The following is a 21,317-nucleotide window of genomic DNA, read 5'->3' as shown; positions in this document are numbered from 1 at the left end:
AATTTACATACTAACCAATGATCCTAGTGTATAAACACACTTAACAAGGATTCTAGTGTATATACACACTATACTATTATCCTAGTGTATTTACACACTAACCAAAGATCCTAGTGTATTTACACACTATACTATTATCCTAGTGTATTTACACACTAACCAAATATCCTAGTGTATTTTCACACTATACCAATGATCCTAGTGTAATTTACACACTACCCAATGATCCTAGTGTAATTACACATTAAACAATGATCCCAGTGTACTTACACACTTAACAATGATTCTAGTGTATATACACACACTAAACAATGATTCTAGTGTATTTACACACTAAATGATGATCCTATTGTATAAACACTAACAAATGATCCTAGTGTATTTACACACTAAACAATGATCCTAGTGTATTTACACACGAAACAATGATTCTGGTGTAACACTAACCAATGATCCTAGTGTATTTACACACTAACTTCACCTCTTTAACCAAACCCTTCAAATATACCTGAGAATTATTGCAACACATTCAGGAAAAAGGGGGAAAAACGAAATCAGAAGCAATATAATATACTAATGGCAACAAAAGTTTTCAGATCAGGAAGAAATAAATGATAATGAAAGCATTACTTTTGGGACATATTTTGTGTTCAAACAACAGTTTTGTAATGCATGCAAAACATGAGCATTCAAATTGGGATCTATTGTTGCTATTGTGGTTCTAATTTCATCATCTTTCTCCAACAAGAATACATCGTTAAGCCCAAACGAGAGTTACTACATTTTTTTTTCTCTTTGGATTGTATCAATCAATCATACAGATAATTCTGCCTTGCCTTGCCACTGGCTCAAATCCTACCGTAAATATTGTCTTGAAGCTAGAATAATATGTGTTGAACAAATTTTCAAATCAACCACTATCATTCTGTGAAAATAAAGTAACCAACAAAAAAGTCTTATTCTTTGCTCTCTCTCTCTCTTCACAATTACAACATGAATGTTGAACTCATAACCGGTAAAAACCAGTGACAGGCTTGGAAATGTAGAAAAAAAGAAAACTAAAAAAACCCAATAATCATTAAATTTGTGGGATACAAAAAAAAAATAAACAAAAAATAACATTTTAGTTAGATTGAAGAAGAATGATGCAATCATGCGTGCACAGTACATGGCTTGGTCTGAGTGGCGCACAGTTACATTCGAAATCATAACATCGTAGTTTTCAACGTGATATGCAATCAAATATGTCATAAGACATACTATTATTATCACATGCTAGGCCAGTCCAAGGTTCCGCACAACCTCTCTCACAATTATCTTCCACATCTTGACAGTCATTGCCTAGGAAACAGGAGCAGGGTAGAGTGCAAAGATTGCCGTAAGAACCAACATGACATGGATCTTCAACTGAAAGCAGGAACAATCAGAAAAACAAGGGGTAATCACGAGGACAATTTACCACATTTTCTACAGACACCATATCTGAATCATAAATAAACAAATTTTGACATGACCAATCAACCTCAGATATTGATATTAGTAGTACTACGTTCAAAAGAGGCACTTTTAAACAAATTGTGACCAGGAGAATATAAGATGTATTTCTTTAGGTGAAAAGTGAAATCCAGAGGAAAATTTTATTTTTGACAGATGAGAGAGAAACCCATTCTAGTATTTGCATCCTGGTGGAATATGCGATCAGTTCCTATGTACTGTTTTTGAGATAACAACATTGACATCTTTTGTACTCTCAAATGTGAACTTGAAGCAAACAGGTGTGATGTCATAGAAAGTACACTGACAAGTTGTGTGTTATATTTTCCATTAAAATGCAGTCATTCAATTTTCTAATAAAAGAGAGTAACTCCCACTCCCCTTCCCCGGCCGCGAATTTTTTTTCCAAAACAGGTTTGCAATTACGGAGTTTTCAGCCAATCAGATTGCTCGTGACGTCAGCATAAATAATGGCCATCGCTTGGAAGTTCGAAGACATGCACTGGGTTACACACTGACACTTGATTGAGTCTAGTTAAGGGGTTTCCCTTCAAACGCCCTAACTTTACTTTTAATGCTTGGATTACATGTTGACCTCACTTATGATACATACGCTACCTTTTATTTGGTTCGTGTTTACGTTATCCACGATTCGTGAGCCGTTCTATTGAAATCAGAATTCGTTTCGTGGAATGGGTAGGCCTACACTAAAATCAACTTCACGACGCGAGTCTTGAGTAAATATACGCAAAACAGTATAGTGTATAGTATGATATATTTCCGTCACTGCACTGTGTACAGAGTTATAATACATAAAGACCTACAGCGGATATGTGATGTACCCTGTACGAAACTTTCACTGTGCGATGTTATCGATTAATGCCTTCACAGAAAACTTCGATCAAATTAGATCATATAATACTAGTGTGCTAAATATGTCTAAACCAACTCCAAACATATCTAAATATATGTACGAAAAGCTACGGGTAATTTTGAACGGGTATACCTTCGTTGCAACAAATGGCTATTATTTATGCTGACGTCACGAGCAATCTGATTGGCTGAAAACTCCGTAATTGCAAACCTGTTTGGGAAAAAAAAATTCGCTCCCCGGCCACCTCGCCTCTTCCCTCTCTCCAATATGGTGATTATTGAAGAAAAGCAAAAGAAAATGGAGAAATTGCAGTATGCATACCTATCAATTGGTAAACTTGCTTTTTCCCAGATAACATAACGACATTCAAAACGAAACAAATCGACTCCCCCCTGAAAATACATAAATGACGAGCAGATGAAATCATCTGTTGACCCTAATTCTGACCACTTACTGACCCCTTAAGTGTGGCCTATAACAAACTAACCAAAACTGGGCAAAATAATTCAGCTATAACTTTGAGGGTTTTCTAAAGACTTGAAATTTTCTGTTCCTATACCCTTCTTCAGGTTTGGTCTGCCTCCAAATTACCTTGACAGTTAACACCTTTGAAACCCTCTGCACATATGCCGTTGCTGCAGACACCAGTGTCACTGGCGCAACCTGACCCATCGGCACAGTGGCAGTCCTGTTTGCAATCAGCTCCAAACTTGCTGTTGCTGCATTCTGTAGATAAAATACATAACAGAAAGGAGCAATCAGCAAACTAATGAACCATATTTATTTCAAGGAGATTGTCAATGAAAATAATATAACTAGTACTTAAATTACCATGTCCATTTGTTCTGCGTGCTTACGTATTTGGCTTAAAGGGTTTGAAGACTCGCGCAAAAAGAAACGTCTTATGTCGGTAATATGACCTGGTTTCAATGAGGTGTAACCATCGATTGCAGAAAATACGCACACAGTTTGCTACTGTCGGTAATTAGACATTCGTAGACAGTCAGTACATACAGTTGCGGTCAAAACCCACAGCACAGGGTACAAAAGATACAGTGATGGACATCTCAGGTCAAGCTAAAGATAACAAGGTATCACGTTTCATTACTGTCTGCATTTTGTAGCGACACAAACAAAACGTCACTTGCAAGCAACAAAAATTTAACTTTTCCAGATGGTCGCACGCGGTTTGGGGCAAGTCTTCAATGCCTTTAAAACATATAGGCTATGGCTAAAATCAATTAACACTTTCAATACATTCTGTACTTCAGTCTGAACATTGAGACCTTCCTTTCGTACAGGAGCAAATATTGAAATATAGTCATATGCATAGAAAAATGAAAGAACAGACAGGTGTATAGTCTGTTAATTTGATCAATCTGATGTTTTGCAGAACATCTCAGGGACTAAGAAAAAAAGCCAATCAAAATGGAGCAGTAACTCATGTGGTTCAGTACTCTGTCCAATCAGTCAATCAGAAAACACAAGCAGTAAGATCATCATTAGCATTTGATTCATAAATAGCTAAGAGATAGGGTCCTATGGGTAGATAATGATTACAGCATTGCAACTTTAATACTTCAATGATCTACAGGGAGAAAAAAAATAAAACCCCAAAACAAGTAAAAAATCAATAATATGACAAGGGAAAAGGATGACAAATTTTGATGACAAATGACAAACAAATGAATTCACATTATAAAATTCAGATAGATCAATTACTTTAATATATGTGAGCTTAATATGTACTGTAGGCCTATTATTTGTCTCAAAGTTTGGCCTCCGATATTTTATAACAACTTGGCAATTCTCTAGCAGAGCTGCCCTGATTGATGTCTTCCAGACCTGGAGATTGGGGAAGATAATTTTCAAGGCTACATATGAGCATGTGGGATGGTAGAAGAAGGGAGAGTCACTTTGAACTGAATGTTAATCGGTCAAAATATGGCTGACAGAGTACCTGCTCAAAATGTCAACCAAACTTTCACCATTGGCAAAGAGTGCTCAGTTTTGTGAGGGGACAGGTAAGCAAGGAAGCAAAGTGAATCTTACCTGTCATACACCCAAGGCCTGAGTAGCCAGCTGGACAAGCACAACCAAATGGATTTGGATAACATATTTGTGAACCCTGACAACTGGTAGCATCGTCTTCTGCGTCTTCGTCACATCGGAATTCACCGTTTTGTCCAAAAACATTCCGTCCACGAACTGTACAGAAGAAGGTCGACGTGACATACTAATCAATTTCATTTTCTTAAATCAATAAGCTGAATCAAGACAATAGTGTCATCCTGCTGCCCCCCCCCTGCCCCCGCCCAAGTGGTATCTTTTAATCTAGATTATAACTCAACACTGATTTTAAAAACCAATAAGAAACTCCACCATAATTATTTATCAGTAAGTGAGAATGAATTGAGAAATCCGGTCCAAGAGCTCAAATATTCAAAGCAAGAGGCTCAAATAATATTGTAACTTTTATGTGGAAACTTGTTGGAAACAACACTTAGAGTGAATTCCCTTCAAATATAAATATATGTGTTACCAGTAATATTTGATAAGAGACCTAATTAAACAATAAACACCCTTATCAATAGTTGAATATTTTGCTGTTTTGTCTTGGCAAAGAACCTAAGATGTTGTCATTTCTTTTTTATGTAACTTAAAGTACAATTTTGCCGCTTTCGATAATTTCGAGCTCATAATTTTGGCTGATTACTTTTACATTTAATTTTCAGTTTCAAAATCAACAATTCGTTAGAATATTATTCAGTAATCCAAAACGTTTCAGAGCATGGGCTAATAGACATTCAAACATTTAGTAGTTCAAATGACTTATATGAATAAAACGCTTATAAAAAGCAAAAACCAAATTGTTCCGAAAAACTCTTTACATTTGTCGTTAGTTGTACCCCCCCCCCTTTCCCCCATCTCTCAGACCGACTGCATTTTCATTTTCATTTATTTATTTCCAGTATAAATATAAATTTTTATAAAAAGGACATCAAAAGTGAGTATGTAACAAGAAATTATTTTAAAATGTTAGTGTACAAAACACAAAAACAATATATATAGTATATATATATATATATATATATATATATATATATATACATATATACATATACACACATATATATACACATATACATATACACATATGTACACATATACACATACATACATCCATATACATATTTATATATACATATATATATATATATACACACACACACACATATATATATATATATATATATATATATATACAAAACGTACAAGTGCAGCTGTCTACAATACATTTTCCAGATCACCATTCTGAATTTTGGTGTTATTGCTTTTTTTCTCAAATTATACCTAGTAGTTTCTCGAAGTAGAGAGTTAAGTTCGGTATGCAAAGAATGTCTGTCATTTCTCTCGCAATTTACACTTCTAATGAACTCATTTTTAGCAGCATTGTTTACAGTACTCATAAGAAAATTAAAATCTATATTAAAAATTCTAGAACAATACTTTAAAAAAGTAATAATTCTCTTATTATCTTTAATTAGTAAAAAGTGATACCAAGCAGAAACAGCATATATTAGGTGTGGTAAGATATTGGCAGTCAAGTGGTTAGTGCATCCGACTTGCAGCCGGTAAATTAGGGGTCGACTCATGGCCGGGTCATACCGAATACTTTAAAATTGGAACCTATTGCTATTGTGCTTGGTGCTCAAGCAATGGAGTAGGGAAAACAAGCCAGTGTGCCACAACTGAAAAAAAGGCCGCGGCCGGCGCAACCTAAACCAATTGGTTGGAACTGAGCCGTAAAACCTTAACAAATCGACTCTCTCTCTCTACCGATCAGGCTAGTGGACAGACCACTGGCGTAGCAAGCGGGGACAGAGGAAATAATACCATCAGAAATGTCGGTATCGCAAAAAGCGACTGAAAAAAGAACGAGCGATCAAAAACTATTTTAGTACATGGTACTGCAACTTATTACTCCGATTTGCACCCAAGGGCATTTCGAAAAATGAGATATACAAGTCAGTACGCTGGAGGGGGGGGGGGTCGAATGGTTCGGACGACCATCATTTCCCACTTGACACCATGAATATCAACTTAGATAAACATATGACATTGTTAATAATATAAAATGTTACCAATTAGGAAGACTTATTGCACATGCCTCAATTTTTTAACTGGTGCGTCCAGGGAACTGCTTCTCAGACAAGCAGTTCCAAGGAGCGTCGTCGCGCCTTTAATTTGTGTGTATACCGAATTTGCATATAAACCAGATTTGCGTGTATACTAATTTTGTGTTTATATACCATGGCCCCTTGTCGACTTGTCTCGAGTGTCATTTACTGTCCGGCCCCATCCGACAGACGTGAGTCAACGGAGTCAATTCTCAGCCTTAAGCCACTTCCGGAATGCTGAGAGAGTGGGTAGCAACCTGTTCGTCGCCACTGCAGGGGAGCATTGTCGAGTTATCATCATTTGTTTTGCAAAAGAATGACTGTAGAATAGATTTTTTTTCCAAATGGTAGTAACGTCGTGGTCTCCAGCCTCTTTCTTTCTTATTTTTCATACAACCGTACATACTATTGTGAAACCTCACAGTAAATTCTGCTGGTATAACGGGTTACCCCGTACCGGTTTTGACTAATAGCCCAGCGGTTCATGAAGCAATGCACAGGGGGTATGGATTATGATCATGCACACCAAACTAGAGGGGTGGACCGTGGTTGTGCTTGCCCCGTCCGTCCTCTCTGCTCCTCCCATCATAAAATGACGTGCACTCCAAAGGAAACAAAATAGCTTAGAAAAAGCAAGAGGAGCGTTTTGGCCGAGTGGCTAATGCATTGGTTTGATATATGATCTCAGGATTGTGGGTTCGATTCCAGCTATCACCATTATGTTGTGTCCTTGGGCAAGGCACTTTTATATCGACTTCCCCTCTCCATTCAGGTGTATAAATGGGTACATGTGAGGTCACATAGCGTGTGCGCTGGATTCTCGGCAGCCAGCCTGATGACCAGGGATTCAGAGCGCTCCGAGATGAATGTGCCATACATAAAGCGCTATACAAAAACTAACATAAGTTAACAAATCATCAAGCAAAATTACTCAGAAGTGAACTTAAAAATGGTAAGTCGCAAGAAACCGGAATTGTTCGGAGATTAATAAAACAGAATAGTGTCACTATAAATAATAGTAAATTAATAGTAACTACCATCAGTGACCAATGCCCAACTACGCCCCCACCCGTCGTGCTTCTTCAACCGCCGTCCCCTACTATCTTGACTCGGGCCTCGGTTCATTGTCAACCCCTATCCTGGAGTTTTGGGGCGTGTATATGAAAAGCTCAAATCTTTTTAAAAAGTCGGGGGAGGTTAAAAGGGCCAAGGCACACGGCGACCCTAGTGGTTACAACTGTTTAACGGGCACCCTGGTCCAATTGTAAATATCCTCTCGCAGTTGCCAGAGGGACCAGGGTATATGTTGGGGCCCGCGGGAAACTAAACTCAAAAAAGACCTGCGTATCCGTCGCTGCATCCGTCTCCTATAGTTAACGGTATATGTCCAGAAGGATATTCGTCCGGGTGGTAGTTGTCCTGGAGGTAGTTGTCCGGGGTGGTATTTTTTCCGGTGGGTAATTGTCCGGTGGGTAATCGTCCGGGGGGTTTTTGACTGTGGGGTAATCGTTCGGGGTTATTTGTTTGGGGGTATTTGTCCGGTCACGGAATATTCCTGCGCTGAAGTTAAACATTTAATAGCTGGACTACTTTGAAGAATGACTTTATAGGCACAAGAAGCTTTTTTCTTTTTTTACAGAACCGTTGACATTACAGATTGTTATTAATAATTTCCAGGTTGCATTTCTATATCAGTTTATATTTTTTGGAGAAATTACTTCTTAATTTAACAGCTGCTGTGGTTCTCGAGGTTCAAGTTAAGTTTACTGGACTACGTATAGACTATACATAGTCCTGGACTACGTATAGACTATACATAGTCCTGGACTATTTATAGACTACACATAGTCCAGAAAAGGATTGACAGACCATTACTGTAGATCAGTTCCTCATATGCATTCAACAATTCAATGGGGGTAAAGGACACATTTTAATTGTTTACTATTTAGGTTACAATGTTGTCATAGATAAATTATAAGTGTTGAATACTATCGAATGCAATGCATGGTGACTAGCTTTTTGTAACAAATATGACCACAAAGTAATTTTTTTTTTTTTCAAAGTTACCCTCGGCCAAAGCCTTGTCTTTTGAGGCGTGTGAGTGTCTAATAAAATGACTGTGTCGAGTGTGGTTTATAACACACAGTAAAACACCAGAAAACGAAAACATTTAGTAGTTCGAATGACCAAACAAATTCATTGTGTAAGCCATAAATGTTTAACTGATATTCATGAACTTACAAGTGCATCCCAACGGGGGATTAAATCTATTGACTTCATTGCGGCAACATATTAAAGAAGTCTATTTAGTGACATCCAGTTTAAAAACAGATGCATGCATTAATAATAATGAGGTCCTATTTACGATCTCATAAGCATGTACACATATCTACATATTTACATTATGTTGTTGGAAGCTAGACATGTATTTAGTTACATCACCATACCAAGTATTAACTAAATCGGACTTGCGGTTGCAGCGAAATTGACATCTTGAGAATTGTAGGGTCGGCCCTGCCCACTCATTAATATTCAAGAGATGGGAACCAGAAACAATACGGCACATCTATTCATTGTAGGTCATATATGCCTACTGTACCAAGTACGACATCGATTCAACCTGTGCTTGTGGAGATACCATGTTTACAAGCTGTTTTTGGTCATTTTAAGCCCCTAGCTGAGTCACTCATAAATATTAATGCAGTGAAGTTGTTGTTGCAAAGAACATCTACTTACTATGTTGTTACAAGTTACCATGTATGAACTAACTTGGACGTACAGTTGAAGAGACAGTGACATTTTTTTTTACTTTTAGCCCTATCCACTCAGCCCTATCCCCCACCCCAAACTATAAGGAATCACCTACTGACCCTGACCAATACATAAACCAAGTATGACAAATCAATCACACATTTCTTCTTGAGATACCGTGTTTACCAGCGAGGGGATCACATACACCCGCCAACTTGACTGCATAGTTCTGATGGATGCAAAGCATCGGAAGCAAACATAAGATAAAAAATAAAAAATAAATAAAACAAAACAGAGAAAAGTCTTTTCCTTTCAATGCATCAACTCACCCAATGCTTAAATGGGTCTTACATTTAAAATGTACATACCCAGCTGGAATGGTCTGTAAGTCGATACCCCCCAAAAATATTGGAGTACTTGTACCAAATATACAGTATATAAACCCAGCAACACTAGGAAGGCAGACAAAATATCTTTGTGGATCGAGCGTAATTTTGTAGCACTTTCAGGTACTTTTAAAAACATATATGACCTGTGTCTATAGCACATAATTCAGCTCTTTCGATGTATATCTTACCGGTTTCACAGTGTTGGCCACTAAATCCAGGAGGGCATATGCAAGTACCATGCTTATCAGAACAAACACCTCCATTTAAGCAACGAGGACATTCTTCAGTACAGTTGGTTCCCCAGTGGTTAACATCACACTCTGGAATAACATTAAAAAAAAAGAACACATTAAAATACAAGGTGAACTGGAACTGCATTTGCCTGCGAACACATAATAAAGTAGTGCATGTAGAGGACGCTTGCATTATTAGGAAGAACTTTTCGGTTGTGAATCATGGTGATATTTTTATTTTTTGTGGGGGGACAACACACCAGGGAGTATATATAGTCATGAAGGTACCTGCAAAGTGAAAACACTTGTAAGCGAGGTGTCAGGTTAATTAAGAATACGTTACAGAGACTATATATGGAACTTTTAAGTTTGAATGTCCAGTCATGTAGGTATCGTTCACTTGGCAACTAATGCCAATATTCCACAATGACAAGTAAATCTTTAGTGAAAGATATTGATTGACTTATGTATTTTAATAGTTGGTGCAAACCATTATGTAGTGGGGGTAACGAAACTTCATTTTGTCACATGCAGAGGGTAAATAAGAAAGTCACTTTCAAAGAGCTCATCTGCATAATTAAGTAAATGATATGTACAACAAATGCAGCAAATTAGAACAATTATTACTGTTACTGTAAATAGGTCATTATTAAGCACACTTATTGCACACTTCATTGTTACCATGGAAACTATGCCCAAATGTTGTACAGCTAAAACTTGGCAAGAGGCAGCTAGGTCAGGAGTACTCACGGCCCCTATACAGTCTCTGGGGCTGGGATGAATCAGAGGGCATCGGAAAAAAAGGTGTTCTTATTTTCATCATTACATTCCTCTAACAAAAATTGAAAACATTTCACTTGACATCATGTGACATAATTGTCTTGCCCCCCTATGTCTCAAGCGAGCTTCACACCAATGTGCATATATTGACAAATATAGCTAATAGGTTTTTGCCATCAGTTGGGTGGGGGGGGGGGGGAGGGTGACATGTCAATGAACCTGATCTTGGACAATCCTAGGTTAATTATACTTCATTAGATTATCCTGACAGTTAAGCTCACAGAGCTAGGAAGCTCATTTTAATGTAACATGAGCGTTACACTGTGCTAAGTACGTATATGTACCCCTCCCCCCCCAAAAAAAAAATTCAAACTATCCAAAATTTAAAATAGTAAAGAATTTTCATTCATTGTCTTGAACATGCAAACAGCTAGATTTAAACTAATGCCTTGCACGCTTACAGGTCCTATAACCAACTGAGCTATCCAATATCTACCCACACATTGAGTACACTTTAAGTTACTGTACGAATGGGTAATCTGTATAACCATGTACTACCAGAGAGCTTCTAGAGTAGCAGCTCCCTGGTACTACTATGACAAGAGGGAGAGGACTACTTTGAGTAGGAGGGGATGGGGTGGCTTAGAGGGAGCCACTCGCATTCCGTATTTTTGCATATAGTCGATTACACTAGAGTGTTTTATGTGCAGTGGCATTTTTCTGCCAGTGCAAATGAATGTTGCTTACAATTGATATTAATTTAACAAAGATGGAAAGTTTGGCCAGTAGACAATTCATTTTAGGCCTGTTTCTTTTAATTTATAATTAATAAAATATCTATATACCTAGATTTTGTTTCTGGCCATTTTGTATATATGTATACATTTATCATGCAATCAGCAAGACAGCTATATATAGGTCAAATTTGGTAAAATACTACACCAATATAAGTATAATAAACGGTTAAACCAGACTTTACACAAAACCTTATATAAATGTGATGTACTACATAAAGTTGTACATACCATTGTTACGTGAATTAGTTGAAACAAGCTGCAAGTCATATATAATACTGAAACGCATATTGAATGGCCCACAGAAAACAGGAAATGATGTCCTGTAGGATACATAGTACCCATGGATACAGCATCCAGGTATAAATCCAACATTCATGCGCCCTGCATGTCTATATCACGGCTATGTATGCATGCAAGCTGGGTGTACTTATCACCACAGTATCAAAGCAACTTTGTATATACTCCCACATGGTAACCATGACATTGAGCCCCTCAACTGCATGCTCAATTCACATTAATTGCAGTCTAAATACACAGTATATATAATTTGGATTGTATCCAAACTTTATGTCAGCAAACAGTTTGGAAGCTTCTGAATTATGTCTCTTTTGAAATATTGTCATGGTTGAGTTGCATACAAAACCTGCTATAGTTTATGTTAATTTTAGTTCAAAGACCAAAGGATCAGGAAGCTTACAGTTACCTTATTTGAGACCCTATCAGTGTTATAGATCATGGATGAACACAGGCTTATTTCAAGCCTTCTTTTTTTCAATAATTGCTCAGAGGATACCCCGGCAAGGATGTGCATACGCTCCCATTCCTGCTCCCGGGACCGCCATTTAACGTCCCCATCCGACGCACGAGAATGTATGCCCCAGCATCTGATCACTTTCTCAAATACTGAGGTAGGCAAAGGCACTCAATTCGACAACAATGCAGTGCAGCCATGACGAGCGAAGTTGTTTCGAAACCAAGTGAAGAACAGAAACAAACCCCTTTTGCCCAAGTTCATAAACCAGAAATACCAATCCACGGAAGACTCCGCACATCACCACTGCACTGCGGCGATTTTTGAATAGGTCAAAAGAATCTGGCCCCTGGCGGAATTTGAATAGGTCAAAAGAATCTGACTCCTGGCGGAATTTGAATAGGTCAAAAGAATATGGCTCCTGGCGGAATTTTTTATGCTAGAACCTAAGGATTTGTTAGGCGGATACTCTAACCGCTATCCAAGCCTTATCCTATACTATACATCTTTGCTATATACATATTTGCACTTGTATAGTAAGCGCACCATATTGCGTACTAAATTGTATAGCAAGTGCACAATTTTGTATAGCATTTTGCCATGCGATACCGAATAAGTAATTATCGGCTGCTAAAGCCACGTGGAAGAGAAATTAAGGATTTAAATGTAAGCCTAAGCATTAGCACTGAGCACTAGCTGGTGTAACACAATATTGGTGGAAATTTAAGGTTTAATAGCTAGCACAGAGCACAAGGTGGGGTAACACTAACTTGGTGGAAATGTAAGCTTAAACATTAGCACTGAGCTCTAACTGGTGTAACACAATAGTGATAGAAATTGAAGGTTTAATAGCTTTATTACAGAGCTCATTCTGGTGTAACACAATAGTAATGGAAATTAAGGTTTAATGACTTGCAGAGCTCTAGCTGGGGTAACATTGTATGATTGGAATTTTTTACAAGCTAATCACTAGCACTAGCTGCTGTAACGCAATATTGGTGAGAATTTAAGGTAATCGCTAGCATAGAGCTCACAATAACTATTATCAACTGTAAAGTATATTGCATTCCATCCACCCACAAGTGTGCAGTACTGTAAACACCTTCATGCAGTTTGTGTTATTCATATGGCATAGTGGAAGGGTGAACCATCATCACATCAAAACTTGTAAATAACATCACCCAACTGTGCCATTGATATTTAAACAGTGGGACTGCATGGTTGTCGGAGTAACTGTTTTTATTCAGAGTCTTAGCGTACATACACTTAAACATCAACTAAAAGTCACAGTTTTTCTCCTGACTTTTGTTTCTTCTGTTACTTGCAGTATTGAACCATATTTCAACAATTATCCGTATGTTTTACTTCCAAAACTTCTAATTGGAAAAAATTCTTTGTGACAATGTAAGGTTTAATGTTGTAAGTGTAAAATTCACACTGACAGCTGAATGATCATCATGCACAGCAATTTTGTTTTTTAGGGGGGGGGGGGACACATTTCATAGTAGTAATAGTACACATGTGTTTGTTTAAAGGCAAATTTTCCACAGTTTGGACTAAATGCTTCACAATTTGACGATGTAAAACAATTGACTGCCAAGCAAACTAAACATGAGTTACTTTTTTTTTTTTACTAATTTTGAACTAGTATTGAACTCAAGGAGAGAAATACATAATTGAGGTATTCATAATTATTCAAAGAAGTTAAAAATAAAAAATATTGCTCCTCAACATTAACATTCAAATTTAGCCTAGTGTGCATGTGTATAGGTTAAAATTAATTGGAAACCTATTCCTTGGGTTTAGATTTGCTAGTACTATCACTTTGGTACACAGAACTGCAAATATTAAATGATTTTGGATCTGAAAATTCACTGTCAATATTCCTGATTATTTTGCCCATCTAGTAGCAAAATTGTTATGTCAATGTAATTTTCAGATTGCGTGTAAATTATTGTTAAGTCTACGTAATTTTCGGATGTCATGTCAACTTCCTAATTGCCTAATTTGCCTAATGTTCTGTTATATGTTGTTCCTTGTTTTCACAACCTTCAATTCAAGGACACTGAATGCAGGTTTGTAGCCTATGACAACTTTTTGAAATATTTTGTTGTCTTTATTAAAAGAGGAACATCACATCATGCAAATGATATGTGTGGGCTTGTAATTAGGATTTAATTTATTAAGGGCTAAATGGTCAACACAGAAAGTCGTAGTTTCCCCGGATTTATCAAAACTTCAAATGTATATATCTTGAATAAAAAAGAGCTTTTCAAAATTTTGAATGAGGGCTATCACACACAACATATGTACTAGTATACTAATGGATTAGCTAAGCTGGAGTGTCTGTTCAACGTATTGTATCTGTGTATCTGCAGTTCTTGTTCATTTTAAGACCATTCGTGCTGTGCCATAGACTAATGTACCATTGGAACTTAGTGATGTAACATAACCTCCTATTTGATCTTTTCTCTGTGTTGAACCCCCTTTTCCTTTAGGTAAGCAGGTGATAAACTCTAGACTAATTGCAGAGCACCATCACATACAGATATAGCATTGATGTAAACATTATTCTGACAGGTTCATACTTCCTTGGAAACAGACTGCAAACATGCTTTTGAAAGGTATATGCAGTTACATTTGAAATTTGATGTGATAGCTGGAGGGTCTAAACCTTATGCAGACTGCAGCAAATGTCTATGTAGTTAGGATGCAAAGATGGAGGTAGGAGTTCAAACATATTTAATTATTTGTAACCAATATGGATTTGGAAAAACCACAGAAACTTTTGAATAGCTAAAAATTTTGCTCTCAACATTTTCAAAGTAAAGTTGTGTCAAAACATTGTTAACAGAAAGTGATTTGTTTGACGTTTTTTTAATGAAAGAAATCTATCGTCGAGCAAAACTTACCTCTGATAATAACATTCATTATTGCATGAGTGTTATTCTGGTATCCTCCAGCTATGAAAGATTCCATTACAAATGAGTCTGACAGCTCGGAAGTTGCAACAGTGCATGAAGCAACTTTAGAACATGTACAATCATTGAATTTTGAATTACAGAAACGTCCATTTCTGCGCCATCTCAGTGTCGACTGCTCTTCTGATGTTGACACAGAAACTTGGGCCTCTTGTCCACGTACCACTACTGTAGAGTATTCAACTGGGGTGATAGGTGCTAAAGTTAAAAAACACATCAATTTGAGAAAAAAAAATATTAAATTTGGGCATACTTTTTTCATTCTATTCTAAAGGTTCAAGGTTAAAGTTTTGCTTGTTGCAGTCTTGTATAGAGGCAAGGCCTTTGCACATGATCTTACAACAGTTAACTGCTGGTCATTGGTAATTTGTCTCAGGAACCCACTCACCCAAATGTGCACAATTCAAACATTACAGTGTGCCACATCTTCATGTTCCCTCAGGGGAATTTCCATACGGTGCAGCCACAAATCGGCACACCACCTAGTTTAACACACAAGTTGCCACACAAGTCTCCATTGGCACACTTGGTTGAAGAGAGGCAATGGAGCTAAAGTGCCTTGTCCAAGGACTCATATCTGGCCAGCTGGACTTAAACCTGCAATCCCTAAGATCACTTCATTGCCTTTAATAGCCATATCACTACAGCGCTCTCCAAGTTAGACACATGAACACTAAAATCAAAAGAGCACAATTTTAATACATATCTCGGGACTACAGGAAAACTGGAAACAAAAATTCAATCATTCACTTGTGTGTATTACACTCTTAGGAACTTCAACTGTATCATTCATAATATTGCATATTCACATTCCTATTGCATTCATATTGGCCCAAACTACCTTTGATAATTTGAAAGATCATAAAACGGTCACGCTGCACTATTCAGCTTCAATAATTCATAAATTGCAGTTCATCTTTAAAAATATGTCCCCCCGTTATCGTTCTCCCTTTTAGCTTTGCATACGTGGAATAGAAAGATACCAAAAAGTTAAGGGGTAGAAAACTAATGGGATTGGAAGTTTTAACTTTTGTTCTTGAAATATTGACTATTCTCTCCAAATTAAGTTTCCTTTTCAAAGTTTCAACGTTTCTATGCCTACGTCTGGTTGAAACCTTTTCAATTTGATTTACTGTATTATACAGGTTATACCTCGTAACAACTGGTTGGAGTTACTTTCTTAACAGATCTTTGACTTCTGATGCCCAAAGTTCAACTTGTTTATTTCAAAGTAAAGTTTGGACTATTTCCTCCAAATTTTGGCAATTTATTTTGAATTTTGAAATATTGATTGTTTATTTTCTCAATTTTCTTTCTGAATTGAAATGGCTACTTTTATGAGGAAGTTTAAACATAAATTTCTGTGTTGCATTCCCATTGTACCTTACATTGTCAACAAATTTGACTTGTTATGAAAGTTGAAGGGGCACTTATTGTTAAAGGGGCCAACAAGTCAAAATTTTGACAGATTTTTAATATCACAAATAATTTTTGATTGCTTTGCAATCTTTGGCTGAATAAGTGAATAATCTAACACTGCTGTGGACTGCATCCAAAATTCCTGCCCCACCAATTGTAAAACAGGTGAAGCTTACCATCTGCCTACCTCCTCTCCCCTCCAAACCCCACTTTCCTAAGCCTATGTTCATTCTTTTATTTGAGGGGAGCATTTTTTGAAGATGCTGTCTAAATCAAACAGTCATTTCAAGTCGCACACATCATACAACTGCAAACTGTGTTTAACTCCTGCTGCAGAAAACCCGGATAAAATCAGTAGAAAGTTGAACAATAATCCCAAGACCAGCCACCCCATTAAAGTTACTGTACTTTGCCATTGCCTGCTGGGATTCTAAACTTACGGTTTTGATTTAGTAGTACCACACGCAGCAGCTGTTCGGTCTCAGAACCTTCAGATATTGTTATGGTGTAGATACCAACTTTCTGATTTACAGGGAGATCTGTTTCCATAATCAACTTTGCTGAAGAATTATCTTCTTCTATGGTGCCATGATGAGGAGGATCATTTCCAGTGAGTATCAATCTTTGATATGACCGTTGGATACCCTGGAACTTGGCTTTATCAAACTGCACACTCTGATTACTAAATTTGAAAACTGTTATAGTCGAATCAAGGCTGTTACTTATTTGTGGACTGTTCAGTAAGGCTGCGATATTGGCAAAAGACTGGGCTGCAAAAAGAAAAAACAAAAATATGGTGTTGGTGACACTTCAAGGGTACAACATGTTAGTTAGTTTAAATACAGTTAATGTAGCTGGGGAAAAACTCTGAACTAATCACAGCATTACACATGTACAGTACCTTTGTCAATAGCAAGAATCTCAAGCTATGATAAATCATATTTTAGTGAGCCAATTAAATTAAAAAAATAAGATAATGCAATGAATGTTTAAATTTCGGCTCCAACACTTGGTCACCTAGCTCTGTTCACTATTACATATATATATATATATATATATATATATACATATATATATATATATATATATATATATATATATATATATTTATATATATATATATATATATATATATATATATATATATATATATATATATATATATATGATTGATAGATGGTTGACCTCTAGAATAAGGCAAAATATGTTACCAAAACACACTTGGTATTGTTCGATATAGTGGAATGACGACCTTCCTTACTAGACATACAGTCAGCGTCCATGGCCTAGTTGGTTATAGGCATATGAAGTGGGAGGTCCGGGTCCGAATCCCGGTCAAGGCTAGAATATTTTCCATCGTTCGGGATTTTCCAACAAAAATTTATTACCCTGTACCCTTCTCCTAGAAAAAATCTGGCCTATAAAAATGGCAATTATACACTGATGCTATAAAACTTGTAAGGCTGTAATTATGTCGATCATTATGAAACCCTCTTAAAAAAGGTCGATCAGGTGTTATTATATTAACGATTGAGCTAACTTAATTTAGGCCTATATATGATCCTAGAGAGACAAGTTAGCGGCACAACTATAGAATACCCCACAAACACAAAGTCCACAGTGTAACTGGCTACATTGTACACACATACACACAATGCTCACATGGTACAACAAAGGTTAACGTCATTATAATACCACATGAGTATTTGACAAAGTATCCAACGCAGCCGGTTTTGCCACTCCCAGGGATACAAAATTTGGACTAAGAAATATTTTCCAACTTTCTTAACATTAAACTCGCATAATAGTGATAGACTTCTTTTCAAGTTTTTGACGTAGGCCTACAGTCGACGGAGCCTCCAGTGTAGTATAACTCTCCAAGGAAAACTTTGAATGTAGCCTAATTATGGGGAAAATTTTCTTAACATTTAACATGAGTAGCTAGGAAATGATTAAGGGCAATGATGGGTCGTTCTCATTATAATACGTACTACAATGGTATTTGATGAAGTATCCGATGCAGCGAGCTATAGAGTAGCCACTCCAGGGACACCTTTGGACTTGGAAAACTCGACATATAGAGCCACTCAATTTGAGGGGTGTTTTTGCGTGCTATGGTGCTCTCTAATTGCTCCCAGTTTGGCCTAGACTAGGCCTACCATATCATAAAATATGCTTCCAAAATTAATAATTTTTGTACTGCACTGGCCTCTAGCTGTTTATGGTTGCCATCCACAATTAGACCTGACTGTAAAATGAGGCCAAATTAGGACTTAAGGATTATATTATTTGAACAATTGGGATACCAAATTCAGCATTAGCATATAACTTAAATATAGAACAATATATATTCCACATATTTCAGCTTTTGCAGAATTATCCTCTGCCTGTCTGAAAACTACATATAGGCTATTGGAGCATCCATTGCAATGGCAAATTCACGTACTACTCTTGCTTGCGGACTAACCAACTTACCATCGACACACCGGACTAAAAGTGTCCAGCTGAAGAAAACAATATAGCGATTCATTGCACCAACTTTCACGAAAGGATCCATTATAAGCTTATCATCCTTATTAAATTATATTCACAAGAATGTATTCCAACTTCTTAGGCGGTTCTTTGTGAATTAAACCACTCTTTTAGCCGTCTGTTTAGAAACTTCGCTTTATTTAGAAGCTTTGCTAACCATGGGCGGCGATCCGTAATTCCGAGTGGGGGGGATATGACCTTGTTGACTATCTAAGCGTAGCGCCACCATGGGTTGGCGCGAAGCGTACAAGAACATTTTGGGATTAACAAACCCTCTAGATGGCCGGAAACGGCACTTCCCGAGGTTTCCAAGCGGCATATACCCAACTTTAAAATAGGGATACCATGTCCGAAATATCTCATAATCAGGATCCAAAATACTTTCTTTTTAATTTCGGGTGTTATTTTGGGAAAATTGCCCCTGTCAATCTTGTTTCAGGCGCTACGTTAGATGTTCGAGAGCTCTTTTATATTATTCGATGAAGAAAATGGCCTCATGCAGGCTATTATAGGCCTATACACATGCAATACACAATTACACATAGTTACATTCCTAGGTACCGATTGCTAGGGCATCCAGGTGAAACGTGTATTAAGCATTACCCTGGTAACATGAGATTCTCAGCTGTTCGAGGGAACATGTACGTGTGTAGGCCTACTATGGGGCCTATATGAAAACTATGAGGGTGCATATATGTACTATATCAATACCGTGGGCGCAATAATACATTTTGTTGTTATAGGGCCAATGAAGCCTACAGTCAACTATTCTTGCTTTATAAAGACGGTTTATTTGAAAAGATCGCACTGCGTTTATGGTAGGCGAGAAATGAAGCTAAAAAAGGAGCCGTACATTCACGATGATGCATAAATATAAAATATAAATATTCTTATCCCTGGCATTTGGTGGGGGGATATGGTGTATTACATCCCCTCCACCCATTTTCATGGGGGGATATATCCCCCTTCCCCCCCCCCCAGGATCGCCGCCCATGTTGCTAACTATTTTGTGTACACTGTAAAAATCCCATGCAAGGATATATTGAGTTATCTCTGTGCATTGAAAGGTCTTTATCATTACCAAATACGAACTTTTTGCTACTGCTCTCATTGGCAATTGTGTATGCTGTAGTATTTCACCAATACGGAAGTTCCTTGCCTGTTGTTCCTTGCACGTTCCCAAGATGTGGGCGGGATTAATGAAAAAAAAAAGAAACTTTTACGTACGGAAGCGTAGAAGAAACATGTACCTAGACGAATAAGCGAGAGTTTCTATAACGAAAACCGTAACAACTCTGGAAATTACCGATTAGTCGAGACACTATATCTGTCCAAACGTCTTAAATCTGAAAAACGCATTTTGCAGACATGCCACATCTTGTTAAACAAGTATCGTAGGCTCGTAGCAAGTGTGCAAACGAAAATTTTCGTAATTTGACTAGATTTGCAAGTTGGTAGTAAATTTACAAAACGGTAATTTTCAGATTGTAAAATGCCGTTTTGCATAGTTCCTGTATCTCGTCAAGACACTAAATTTCAGATGTTTAACGTTTTGTCAAGATGTTTGCAAGTGTCCTAACTGATGGTAACTTTCAAAATGTTACCGTTTTACACATATTAGTGGAAACAAACATAGTACATCTCCTCAACACGGTAATTTCAGATTGTTGACGTTTTGCAATGTCTGCAAGCCGTCAATGTGCATGTCTGGTTTACTCTTCCGTTCATACGTCAAGCTGGGGTAGGTACACAAAACGGGGTCACAAAGTGTAACGTCACACAGCAATACTTACACCCTAGGAAATCCGGCCTTCACAGCACATTGAACTGAGATTGGGACCCCGACAAGACCAAAGCAATACACTTTCGTTCAAACAACTCCAGCAGAAAATGTGCGATTAAAACTATTTTAATAATTCATAGTAGGCTATAAATGGCTTCCGCCTATTACAAAGTCACAATGTAATATTGCAATGCATTTTTGGGAATGCATTAAGACTTTTTGGCATATTGAATATGCATAATGGCACCATAGGCGTAGGAGGCGGGGGGGGGGGGCTGGGGGCTGCAGCCCCCAAACCAAAAATGTTTGTGAAAATTCGGCCAATATGCTGAGAATTTTCGGGCACCTACTG

General features: G+C 37.3%; 1 protein-coding gene across 1 annotated transcript in view; it reads right to left on the bottom strand.

Annotated features, from left to right (window-relative positions):
• LOC139982872 (uncharacterized) overlaps positions 1-19,392 on the bottom strand; it is a 45,967-nt gene extending 26,575 nt beyond the window's left edge. The window contains exons 1-7 of the mRNA XM_071996024.1: positions 19,126-19,392; positions 17,091-17,420; positions 15,163-15,429; positions 9,878-10,009; positions 4,421-4,576; positions 2,960-3,094; positions 1,261-1,407 (exon numbers count right to left, since the gene is read on the bottom strand). Coding sequence (XP_071852125.1) covers positions 1,261-1,407; positions 2,960-3,094; positions 4,421-4,576; positions 9,878-10,009; positions 15,163-15,429; positions 17,091-17,420; positions 19,126-19,207 — 1,249 coding nt within the window. The 5' untranslated portion in view covers positions 19,208-19,392. The remainder of the gene's footprint in view (positions 1-1,260; positions 1,408-2,959; positions 3,095-4,420; positions 4,577-9,877; positions 10,010-15,162; positions 15,430-17,090; positions 17,421-19,125) is intronic.
• Between the last annotated feature and the right edge of the window lie 1,925 nt (positions 19,393-21,317).

The sequence above is a fragment of the Apostichopus japonicus genome, chromosome 2 (genome assembly GCF_037975245.1).
Source record: "Apostichopus japonicus isolate 1M-3 chromosome 2, ASM3797524v1, whole genome shotgun sequence".
Taxonomy (NCBI): Eukaryota; Metazoa; Echinodermata; class Holothuroidea; order Aspidochirotida; family Stichopodidae; genus Apostichopus; species Apostichopus japonicus.
The sequence above is the reverse complement of the archived record's forward strand: the minus strand, read 5'-3'. Positions and strand labels throughout refer to the sequence as shown.